The 12,816-nt window shown below is 36.9% G+C and overlaps 2 protein-coding genes across 2 annotated transcripts; both read right to left on the reverse strand.

The window, feature by feature from the left end:
- Positions 1-1,248: 1,248 nt before the first annotated feature.
- LOC127098340 (uncharacterized) lies at positions 1,249-2,193 on the reverse strand. The gene has a single exon (XM_051036914.1). It carries the CDS (start codon positions 2,191-2,193, stop codon positions 1,249-1,251), a length of 945 nt encoding a protein of 314 aa, XP_050892871.1.
- A 1,857-nt stretch (positions 2,194-4,050) lies between these two features.
- LOC127098348 (uncharacterized) lies at positions 4,051-5,031 on the reverse strand. The gene has a single exon (XM_051036924.1). The coding sequence runs from the start codon at positions 5,029-5,031 to the stop codon at positions 4,051-4,053; it is 981 nt and encodes a 326-aa protein (XP_050892881.1).
- Between the last annotated feature and the right edge of the window lie 7,785 nt (positions 5,032-12,816).

Below are 12,816 nucleotides of genomic sequence, written 5' to 3' on the forward strand. Positions count from 1 at the left end.
CCAACCCAGGGAGAAAATTCGCTAAATAGTATTAGTTTGTAGGCCTTCTGCAAACTATCTCCAATTTATAGTTAACACCCTAATCACTACCCGTGCTTAACTTCTACCTAAGACTCTCATAGGTGTGAGACCCTTCTCACCTCCCTATCAATCACATCAGTGATACTTAAACAATTATAAGAATTCAGAAGTCACATTTCACAGACACACAATCCCTCAATGCTTAAAATCTTATGAGTGCTTGACAATTCTTACAACCAGTTAATACAATCCTTCTCATATATCAGGATGATATTTGAGAGGCTCAGAAATAACATGTACACTCAAACCTTAATACAATCAACTCTCTTCTTTTCTCCATCCTCAATTAGGTTTTGAGACGTTCTATATATAGCCATAGAATGAACTAGATTTGGGCCTTGTATTCCACATGAACCAACTGCACAACATTAGGTGATCAATCAAGAGTTTCCTAAAATGTCTTAACATTTAGAAAACAGAATCTGTTAACCATAATTAGAATCTCTGATTTCTCAATCACGAGCATCACAAGGGAATGCTTAATATTCTTCGAATATTCTAGAATTTGTTAAACACAAACGTTAACAATAGTAAAGCCTGTTTCAGACAAGATGTCACAAAAACATGTTAGGACATCTTGTACAACATGTTACAACTAAGTTAGTTTTACCAAAATTACTGCCAATAAAAAATATAAGGAATTAACAATCTCCCCCTTTGGCAAATTTTATGTAAAACAACCAAGTACACTTTACACACATGTACCACAGTCTAGGATACCATCTTAGGACTGAAACACAAACATATCAAAATTAAACACACAAATAACAAGGGTACTCAGACAATCACATCATTCAAAGTCAATACTCCCCCTATTTCACATAACTAGGACTCCCTCTCAAGGGTTCCTCCATAGCAAACACGACCTATTTTACCTCACATATTAGAGGCATATGCAGTGGAAAATAACTTCCATCACATAAAACACTTCCTTAATCACATTGATGTCACACCAACATGTTAGTAGCAGAGATAGAGGTTAGTGGTTAGTGCATACAATACTCCCCCTTTTTAGCCATAATCTGACAAAGGTAAGCATCTAACGATAAACTGATAAAACCATATTCATAAAGTACAAGATCCCACACAAGGGGGCAACTAAGGGTGCAAAATATCCTGGTCACATACCAAAACCAAAAACAAAAAACAAAAAAAACAAGACTGCAATCAGATATCTTCCTGACTATCTGAGTCAGCTGTTGTATACTCTTCTCCTTCATCTTCTTTCTCTTCATCAACATCATCTTCACCAGTATAATCTTCATCATCAGTTCCTTCATTAACATCACCACTTTGTATAGCTTCCTTCTTCTCCTCTTCCATCATAACCTTCATCAATGTCTCCAGTTTAATCTTTGTTACAGTGCTAGATCTGATGGGATCTTCCAGCTTTTTACAAGTTTCCTTCAGTTGAGCAATGACACTCTTCTTGGATGTGGCAGGGCCAGGTGCCTGAGAGGATGTTATAACAATGTCTGGGACATGAGTTCCTACAAAGAGTTTGTAGTGGAGTGATAAGGGAGAATCCCTTTTCTTCACTCTGTCAATGGGTAGCAAGATACCAGGATGTTGATTCAGGATGGTTCCACAGATGAGGGATGGACAACAGATGGGCATTTTTACAGCAGTAGAGAAGGCTTGTTTCGACACTTGTTCAAAGATGTATTTTCGAAAGTCAAACACTCTTTTTGTACCAACAACATAAATAAATTTACTTGGACAAGTAGAGATTGTTGAGGTATGATTAGTGGGCACCCAATTAGAAGTACCAATCCTATGAAGGATGACATATTTTAGACTTAGCTCACCAGCAGACAACTTCCCTTTGTTTGGCCAATGTCTAACCTGCTTGGCCATGATCTCTTTACACACTTGATCATCCATAACTTCCAGCTCAACTTGAGGTTCATCTGTTCTTCCTAGAAATTTATTGATCATAGTTAGGAAGAATGTTACAACATTTCCTCTCACATAAACTTTACCATAGTCAACACTCTTTGTATCACCACACCCATTAGGGATAGTCACCACAAACTCCTTTACTAAGTTTTCACAGCAAGGTCCAAAGTGTGTGACAGTCTTCATCAGCCCAACAACTTCTTTCAGTTCCATGACCTTGTGAGGGAAAAGATTCCTAGTCTTTATTTTAATGATGTCAAACCTTTCTAGTTGCTCATAACATATGCTTTGGACGGTGTCATCATATCATAAAATGCATTCATCCTCCAACTTGCTCAAAGTATAAGTGAAATATGTCCATGCATATAGGGGCATCTCATTGACTTGAATAATGCACTTGATCATCGTTAGTACCTTAGGTTCATAAAATAATGGTTTCAAATGATCAAAATACGTCTCAAAACTCATTTTTTGACAGTCTAAGAACTTTGAGTCGACTCACATCCTGGAGCGGTCGACGCATTCATACATATCCTAGTCTGTGAAACTCTCGGATCTGAACAGGTCGAGTCATAGGTCGACTCAATCCTGGGAAAACCAAATGAGTCGACTCATCCACATGATTGCATCGACTCATTCTCTATTTCATTTAAACCATGATTGCCACAAGTCTGAACAGGTCGAGTCATAGGTCGACTCAACTCTGGAAAAACCCTGTTTGAGTCGACTCATCGCCTGCTTCATTTGAGTAGTTTTTGCCTCGGGTCTGAACAGGTCGAGTGACCTGTGTGAACAGGTCGACTGGTCGCTGTAGGCACTCAATTTTCTGCTGTGCATTTTTGCAAATAAATATGGTTTAAATGAGAAAAGTGAAAGATATACACTAAAGTCCTCTTCATCTTCATTCTTCATTGCATTTCTCAACAATTACACATAATAATTTTTGTTGATCATTGTGCATTGCTGTAGTGATAACGTCCAAATAGGATTGTGTAATCTTAGTTTGGGTAGAGGTTTTGAGTGGGTTTTTTCTTGAATAAAACCATTTGGGTTTTGTCCTCAAAGAATTGAGGGTTTTTGCACTAATCTTTACTTCATAGATTCAGCCGAGTGAAAGGTTTGAAGAACGGTGGGTTCGTTCAAACAAGTAATGGTAACTGGAGGATTATGAAGAAAGGTTAGGGTTCAAGCGTCTTGCGATTGAAGTAAGTTGAGATAGAATTTCGGAGAACATGGAGTTCTTGCAATAAGGTAGCTACAACTGGAGGTTTCACGCAGATCCGATTGAAGTCAGCCGAGCTAGAGTTTTGAAGAACGTGGAGTTCTTACAATAAGGTAACTACAATCGAAGGGTTGTTCGGAACGCTTGAAGGACTTGGTTCAACTCGAAATAAGGGGGAGAAGTGAATAGGATCTGCAACAACACTTGGGGTTGGTTGGTGGTGATCATTTCTTCTCTTATGTTAACTTTGCAATTTGATAATAAATATCTCAATTCTAGTTTTGGAATTGGGGGCTGACATACCCTAAGTGAGGACGAAAGGGGAACTGCCTAAACAAATTTGGTGTTGTTCTCTCTTTCTCTTAACTCTTTAAATTCTGCATTAATTGAGTCTTGTGTGAATTTAATAGTAAAATTAATCTCGCTTAATTGTTGTGCATAAAAGCTGTTTGATAAATTGGTGCAATCATTTTGATTGCAACTAAGTAAAATTCTGCACATTCAATTTGAGTGAAATTGAGACTTGGTGTGAAGTGCACACCAAACGTTTGATAAAATTGACCTCACACAAGTCTATCAATATTTTACTTGTTCTTTTATTGTGTTAACTCATCATTAGTGGTAACTATATCAAGGATTGGGTAATTAATCGATTGCTTAAGATAGTAGTTGATTATCTCTATCTTAGTTATTCCATTTGGTTTCACGCATATTCGATCTTTCCATTGACGGATCGTTTAGACGATTGTGGTCTAGGGAGCTTTCGCAACCCTTGAAAACATTTTTTAAAAAGTGCTGAATTTTAAATACTGATCTATTCAACCCCCTTTCTAGATCGGTACTATCGCCTAACAGACCTCCTTACACTTAAGGACATCCTTTCCCAATTCCCTTTCTAGGGCTACCCTCCTTTGAATGACATACTTCCACCTTTCTGAATTCTTTACATAATGTAAAGAAGCATTGTCCAATGGAGTTTTCAACCTAGCATCATGAGGTTTCTTGTTAGCAAATCTTTTTATAGGGGTGATGTCCTGGACATCCTGTTCAACATCAAACTCGAATTTACTAGAAGAGATAACTTCCCTCTTTCTAGTAGGGGTAACAACTTTACTCCATGACCTAGTGGGTCCAATATGAGATTTTCCTATGGAGCTTCTAGAAGGAGTACCTTTCAAACTATCACCTTTTCTATTCACTTCTCTGGAGGGAGAATCTTCAAAAACAACAGTCTTTTCTTTGCATTTCTGCAGTCTCTTGGCAATACCAGGGGTAACTGTGTTTGTAAGGGGTTCTTCATCAGAAGTAAGTTCTTCAACATTGACAACAAGCTCAACTTTCTTTTTACTTCTTCTCTCACGAGTAGCATGTTCAGGAACACTTTCCTCAGTTTTTCCACTAGAGACATTGTCAGGGCTTGGATCTTTTTCCAAAGATGTTTGAACATCTGGCAAAACATATGAGTTTACTTCCTTTAACACAAATGCAACAAACTTCCTAAGTTCTTTATCAGTTGCACTTCTTTCTACTTCCATGGGATTTTCAGAGTCGTCATCATGCATACTAGGGTTTCTTAAATCAGAACCTTGAAACCTAGATTCTTCCTCAACAACATTTTTATCTTTACTACGGATTATAGGTTCGGAAGACTTACAAGAAGTCTTGACAATTTTTGACACAGAAGGTGTAGCTTTCTTCTGGGGAGGGGGATGCACCATGGATAGAGGGGCAACATCCAAAACCAGATTTGCCATGTTGATAATTTGAAATGGTGCATTTGCCCTAGACGTTGGTGATGAAGATCCATTAGTTTCAGCTGGGACATACATGTTACTGGGTGAAGATTATTGAGACATGTTAGTAGACACTTGAGGCATATGGAATAGGGAAAGGTTTTTGAGAGAGAGATAACACAAATGTCTGGAAGAGAATGAGGCGTTTGAGTAGAAAAGGTAGTTTAGTTTTGTCCAAATGGATACACAATGAGGTAAGGGGTTTAGGTAAGCGTGTCTAGTGTAATGATGAGAGATATGCTCTTGTCTAACACACTTAATTAGTTGTAATTGCTATAAATGCTCATTAACACAAATCCCAAGTTTTCCTCTTAACTTTTCAAATTAACTTGCATCCAAGGATTTGATAAAAATATCTGCAAGATGATTCTCCGTGCTAACATGCTCAAGTGTTATGACTTTGTCTTTAATAAATTCTTTGATAAAATGATGCCTGATATCAATGTGTTTAGTTCTACCGTGCTAAATAGGATTTTTAGAGATATTAATTGCACTCAAGTTATCACAGAATAATGTCATGACATCTTGTGTGACATTGTATTCTGCCAACATTTGTTTCATCCACATTAGTTGAGAGCAACTACTACCTACTGCTATGCACTCAGCTTCAGCAGTGGATAGAGATACACAATTTTGTTTCTTGCTGAACCATGAAATCAAATTGTTACCCAAGAAGAAACATCCTTTAGAGGTACTTTTCCTATCATTAGCACTACCAGCCCAATCAACATCACAATATCCTACTAACATAGAATTTGAATCATGGGAGTAAAACATTCCATATTCACTTGTGCCATTCACATACTTTAGAATCATCTTTACTTGATTGATGTGACTTACTTTGGATTCTGCTTGATACCTAGCGCACACACCAATAACAAAAGTTATATCTGGTCTGCTTGCTGTAACGTATATAGGGCTGTCAATCATGCTTCTATATAAGTTATGGTTAACACTTAAGCCTTTTTCATCTTTAGATAACTTCAAGTAGGTAGTTGCAAGAGTTCTTTTGTGACTACCATTCTCCAATCCAAATTTCTTCACAATACTCTTAGCATATTTGTTTTGACACAGAAAGATGGAGTCTTCCATCTGTTTGACTTGGAGCCCAAGGAAGTATGTCAGTTCTCCTACCAAAGTCATTTCAAACTTAGATTGCATTTGCTTGATAAAATGTTGGACCATATCATCTGACATCCCTCCAAACACAACGTCATCCACATAGATCTGAGCTATCATGAGTTTTCCATCCTTTTCTTTGACAAAGAGAGTTTTATCAATTCCACCCTTTCTATATCCATGATTGATAAGAAACTCGGTCAAACTTTCATACCAAGCTCTCAGGGCTTGTTTTAAATCATACATTGCCTTTTTTAATTTGTACACATGATTTAGGAATATAGGATAAATAAATCCTTTTGGTTGTTCAACATACATATCTTCATTTAAATAGCCATTTAGGAAGGAACTTTTAACACACATTTGGAACAATTTGAAATTTAAAAGAAATGCCATTCCAAGCAACAATCTGATAGACTCTAGGCGAGCAACTGGAGTAAAGGTTTCATCAAAGTCTACTCCTTCCACTTGGGTGTATCCTTAAGCAATAAGTCTGGCTTTATTTCTGGTGACAACCCCTTGTTTATCAGACTTGTTGTTATACAACCATCTAGCGCCAATAAAATTTGTTCATACAGGTCTTGGAACCAAGTACCACACCTCATTTCTTTTGAATTGCCCAAGTTCATATTACATAGCATTAATCCAGAACTCATCAGTCAAAGCTTCCTTGATATTCTTGGGTTCAAATTTAGAGACAAAACAGGCATTTGACAGAACTTCCCTTGATCTGGTGATAATTCCTTCATTTATATTTCCTATTATAAGTTCCTTAGGGTGATCTTTCTGAATTCTGATGGAAGACCCTTTGTTAGTTGAATCATTCTCTGTAGGTTTAGTATTAGTATTTGTGTCTGCAACATCTTCTGGGACATCATTCATTGATGTTTCAACATTATCTGTGACATCAACTTCGTTAGTAGAGTCCTTCACTACAATGTTTATGGATTCCATCATTACCTTGTTTTTGGAGTTGAAGACTCTGTATGCTCGATTGTTTGTAGAGTACCATAGAAAAATACCTTCATCACTTTTAGGATCCATTTTTCTCCTCTGCTCACGATCTGCCAGAATATAACAATTGCTTCTAAATACATGGAAATATTTCACAGTTGGCTTTCTTCCTTTCCATAGTTCATACAATGTGGCAGAAGTTCCAGATCTGATAGTCACTCTATTAAGAATATAACAGACAATGTTCATGGCTTCAGCCCAAAAGTGATATAGTAGTTTCTTAGCATGAAGCATGACCCTGGCACATTCTTGAATGGTTCTATTTTAATGCTCAACCACACCATTCTGTTATGGGGTGATGGGTGAAGAGAACTCATGACTAATTCCTTCAGAGGTGTAAAATTCCTCAAACTTGTTGTTCTCAAATTCTTTCTTATGGCCACTTCTAATCCTGACAATGCCACAATCCTTCTCTCTTTGAATCTTTTGACAGAGTTCTTTAAACACTTCAAACACCTCAAACACTTCAAACACTTCTGACTTTTCTTTAATGAAATTCACCCATGTGAACCTAGAGAAGTCATCAACAACAACATCAACATACCTCTTTCCTCCTAGACTTTCAACTTGCATATGTCCCATCAAGTCCATATGAAGTAGCTCCAGAATGTTTGAGGTGGTCAGATGTTGAAGCTTCTTGTGGGACATATTTGTTTGCTTCCCAATTTGACATTCACCACAAATTCTTCCTTCATCAATTTTTAGTTTAGGATTTCCTCTGACTGCTTCTTTTGACATAACCTTCTTCATACTATTCAGATGTAAGTGACCAAGCTTTTGATGTCATAAATTAGTCTCTTCCTCTTTTGACATTAGGCACGTGGAGAGATAATTTGTTTCTTGAGGAGTCCATAGATAGCCGTTATCTTTTGATCTAGCTCCCTTCATGATAACTTTATCCTTCTCATTAGTAACCATACATTCAGATTTATTGAAGTATACTTTGAGACCTTGGTCACATAGTTGGCTAATACTTATAAGATTAGCAGTCAATGCTTTAACAAATAGAACATCATCTAGACTAGGCAATCTTGGATAGTCTAGCTTACCAATCCCTTTTGTTTCTCCTTTTGATTCATCTCAAAAGGCGACATAACTAGTGGAATATGACTTAATATTCACCAAAAATTTCTTGACACCAGTCATGTGTCTAGAGCAACCACAATTAAAATACCAGTCCTCTCTAGAAGATGCTTTGAGGGATGTGTGAGCTATAAGTCCTGACATACCATTTTTGGGAATCCATCTTTTCTTTGGCTTCACCATGGTTTGCTTTCTTCTGAGTTGTGAAGCAGGTTTAGGATAACCATACAATTTGTAGCAATAAGGTTTTATATGACCAAACTTCCCATAATGATGACACTTCCATCTTTAGGTCTTGCTTCCTGAGTAAACCTCTTGATACCCTTGCTGATGTTGGGACATTTGATTTGACATATGTCATTCATGTTGTCTTTTGAATGGAACAAAGTTCATTACAAGTCCTTTTCCTTTGTTCATTCCTCCTTGATAGTCATAGCCTAAACCTTGAACATTTCCAACATTCTTACCAGTTTGAAGAATTTCATCCAGAACATCAAAACTATTGTTAAGCATTCTTACAGATTTAGTTATATTGTCAATTTTTTAATTGAGCAGTACAACTTCCTCCTTCATATCAGATATGATAGAGAGATGCTCCATTTTCTCAGCTTGTAATTGAGCAATAGTTTTCTTTTGATCTTCTCCCAGTTTACAGACTTCTTCACTTCTTAGGCACAATTCCTTGTAGGGTTCAACAAGTTCTTCAAAGGTTAGTTCTTCACAATCAGAGTCACAAATTCTAGTCAGGGCAGTAACCTGTTTGGTAGGTTCCACTTCAGGATCACTTTCAGAATCATCTTCTGACCAAGAGGCACATATATCCTTCTTCCGCTTCTTGAGAAATATGGGGCACTCAGCCCTTATATGACTAAACCCTTCACACCCATGGCATTATATTCCTTTTCCTTGGTTAGTCTTTTCTTTAGTTTTGGGCCTTCTGCCAAAATCCTGATTTTTGGCGATGTCGAATGACTTGTTCTTGACATTAGCTCTTGTCTTCCAGTCCATCTTCTTCGTCACTTTGTTGAATTGTCTCCCAAGTAAAACAATAGCATTTGATATCCCTTCATTTGTATCCAGGTCACATTCATCTTCGAGGTCTTCAGTATTAGAAACAAAAGTTATGCTTTTCTTCTTTTCTGAGTTTTCACTGATTCCTAACTCAAAGGTTTGAAGAGATCCCATCAGTTCATCAACTTTCATGTTGTTGATATCTTAAGCTTCTTCAATGGCAGTAACCTTCATGTAAAATCTCTTTGGAAGAGACCTGAGGATTTTCAGACCTGCTTGGCTTCTAACATCTTCTCCCATAAAGCACTTGAGGCATTGGCTATCTCAATGATATTCATGTGAAAGTCATGAATGCTCACATCCTCCTTCATTTTTAAGTTCTCAAACTTCGTGGTCAGAAGTTGAAGTCTTGACATCTTTACCTTTGAGGTTCCTTCATGCGCAATCTTCAAGATCTCCCAAGCATCTTTAGCAACAATGCAGTTGTTTATTAGTTTGAAGATGTTCTTGTCAACTCCATTGAATAGAGCATTCAAAAATTTTGAGTTTCCCTGAGCTAATTTATCATCTTCATCATCCCGGTCTTCCTCAAGATTCAGCTCATCAGTAATCTTGCCATCTTTGTCTCTAATCATTGGTTGATCTCATCCCTTGACCATAAATTTCCAAGCATTGTTATCCATGGATTTGATAAAAGCCACCATACATGTTTTCCAGTAGTCATAGTTGGTTCCATCAAGAATGGATGGTCTGTTCACAAATTCTCCTTCCTTGTCCACTGTACCAAAAAGTATCTTCCCTGAATCTCACCCCAAAACAAAGCAGGATGCCTGCTCTGATACCAATTGAAATTCTGCTATGCAGATATCAGATGTCCTATGAGATGTCGAGACACTGATATCTGATCAATAACTGGACAACTTATATATAGAGGAACGTAAAATAACAGAACATACAAAATTGTTAACCCAGTTCGGTGTACAACAACACCTACATCTGGGGGCTACAAAGCCAAGTAGCAAATTCACTAATAAGTATTAGTTTGTAGGCCTTCTGCAAACTATCTCCAATTTACAGTTAACACCCTAATCATTACCCGTGCTTAACTTCTACCTAAGACTCTCCTAGGTGTGAGACCCTTCTCACCTCCTTATCAATCACAACAATGATACTTAAACAATTACAAGAATTCATAAGTCACACTTCACAGACACACAATCACTCAATGCTTAAAAGCTTATGAGTTCTTGATAATTCTTACAGTCAGTTAACACAATCCTACTCATATATCAGGATGATATTTGAGAGGCTAAAAAATAACACGTACACTCAAACCCTAATACAATAAGCTCTCTTCTTTTCTCTGTCCTCAATTAGGTTTTGAGACATTCTATATATAGCCATAAAATGAATTGGATTTGGGTCTTGTACTCCACATGAACCAAATGCACAACATTAGGTTATCAATCAAGAGTTTCCTAAAATGTCTTAACATTTAGAAAACAGAATCTGTTAACCACAATTAGAATCTTTGATTCCTCAATCACGAGCGTCACAAGGGAATGCTTAATATTCCTCGAATATTCTGGAATCTATTAAACACAAACGTTAACAAGAGTAAAGCCTGTTTCAGACAAGATGTCACAATAACATGTTAGGACATCTTGGACAACATGTTGCAGCTAAGTTAGTTTTAACAAATTTACTGCCAATAAAAAATATAAGAAATTAACATTATCAACAACAATTTCTTCACCAACTCCTATAACATACTCATCAGAATCCTCAAAGTTTACATGCAAAACATTGTCATCTTCACTACCACCACCATCTTTTTGGTTACATTCCAGTCCCTCATCTTCATCTTTGTTACAAATAAGTTCCTCAGCTACAATATCTTTTTGAACACGTACTAGATAAAGTGTATAATCCAATATATCAGCTTCTTGATCACATACCATATAATCAGTGGTCCCCTCCAATGTAATATCCATTATTGCATCCCCAGACAAAGTGGCCCCCTCAAAATTAACATCCTGGCATGAATCTTTTTTGTCAATGCCTTCAATGGTGCTATCCAAATTAACATCCTCACATGCAGATTCTAGGTCAATTGTATCTCTATCTTCTACACTAGTGGTCCCTCCTTCATCAATGTAAGACCCCAATTTTGACCCTAAGATCCCTCATGCAATCTCATCATATGCATTAGCATTGGGATCATACCTTTGCATCCTCCTTACCCCTCTTCATTGGGTTTGTTTTGGGAGAGATCACCAAGCACCATGTGATTGTATCATACTTTTATTTTATCATTTTACTAACCAAAATACCAAAAATATGTCTTTGTATTTGCCTAACTCTTTTGTAGGTAGGGCATGATCACTATTGATCTATCAAGTTCACATCTAGGGTTTAAGACCCTCATTGCCAAGAGCACAACCAAGGAATGATCCAAAATGACTCTAAGCATCATGTATGAGTCCCAATGATCTCTACGTGTTATTTTGATCAAGCATTCTTCAAGAGTTTGGAGTTGATTTGTCTTGGAAACCCTAGTTCATCTAGGTATCTTGAGTAACTTCTTCAACAAGCTTCTTCACCAATTGCTCAAATTTCTCAAGGGGCACTTCAAAATTCATCATCTTATACATATATGAGCTACCATGAGCCTAAAAAGTCAAGATAATTGCAAGTAAGCAAGTTGGCTGATGGTGGTTGGCCAGATGAATTCATCTGATCAAAACTGGGTCCCCCTAGACCATATCTCCTACAATTTTCATCATATGGAAATTATTACAAAATAAACGTTACTCTAAATGACATTCCAAATAACTTTCATGTTGAAGTCTAGAGCTAATTTTTCTTGGAAAGTCATTTTCTATGTTAAAACCTTATAGGTCATTTTGTCTAAACCCTAATTTGAAAGTCAACTTCCCAAGGCCATAACTTGCTCATTTTTTATGAGATGAAAGATTTCCAAGTTGCACAATAAAATTCCATATGTATACTTTAACTTTGATGTTTGGAGTGAGATCTAAATCAACTTTTTATGAGCATATGATATGAGGATACATTATAGGTCATTTTGGACCAATACCATTGAACAAGTGATTTTCCTCAACTTCAAAAATGCATACCTCACTCATCCCAAATCCAAATGATGTCAAATTTTTGACCATTTTGAAGGATTTGGAAAGAGCTACAACTTTGGTGAATACACTTTTCTCATTTGGAGCTCACATAAAAAGTTAAGCAAGGTGGATTAATTGAACATGTGGCTTGACACTTAGAAAATATTTTGACATGTTGAAATTTCCAAACTTCCACCTCAAAATTCACCATGATACAAGTTCCAAATGGAAAAGTGTTCAACATAAGAGTTGTTCCTCTTGATCTAAGCTTTCCAAAGAGTCCTAATTCATTCATTTTGGACAAAGTTTGAGGGGTCTGCGCATGGCTTAAACAGGGTTGTATCAGTTGGCAAGATTCATGGTTCAAATATTCAAATAACTTTGCCTTGAAATCCAAGCTTCATGCATACCTCATTTCAGTTGATTGTGGACCTTTTTGCATGGCTTCATGAGCCTGCAC

The sequence above is a fragment of the Lathyrus oleraceus genome, chromosome 1, assembly GCF_024323335.1.
Source record: "Lathyrus oleraceus cultivar Zhongwan6 chromosome 1, CAAS_Psat_ZW6_1.0, whole genome shotgun sequence".
Taxonomy (NCBI): domain Eukaryota; kingdom Viridiplantae; phylum Streptophyta; class Magnoliopsida; order Fabales; family Fabaceae; genus Lathyrus; species Lathyrus oleraceus.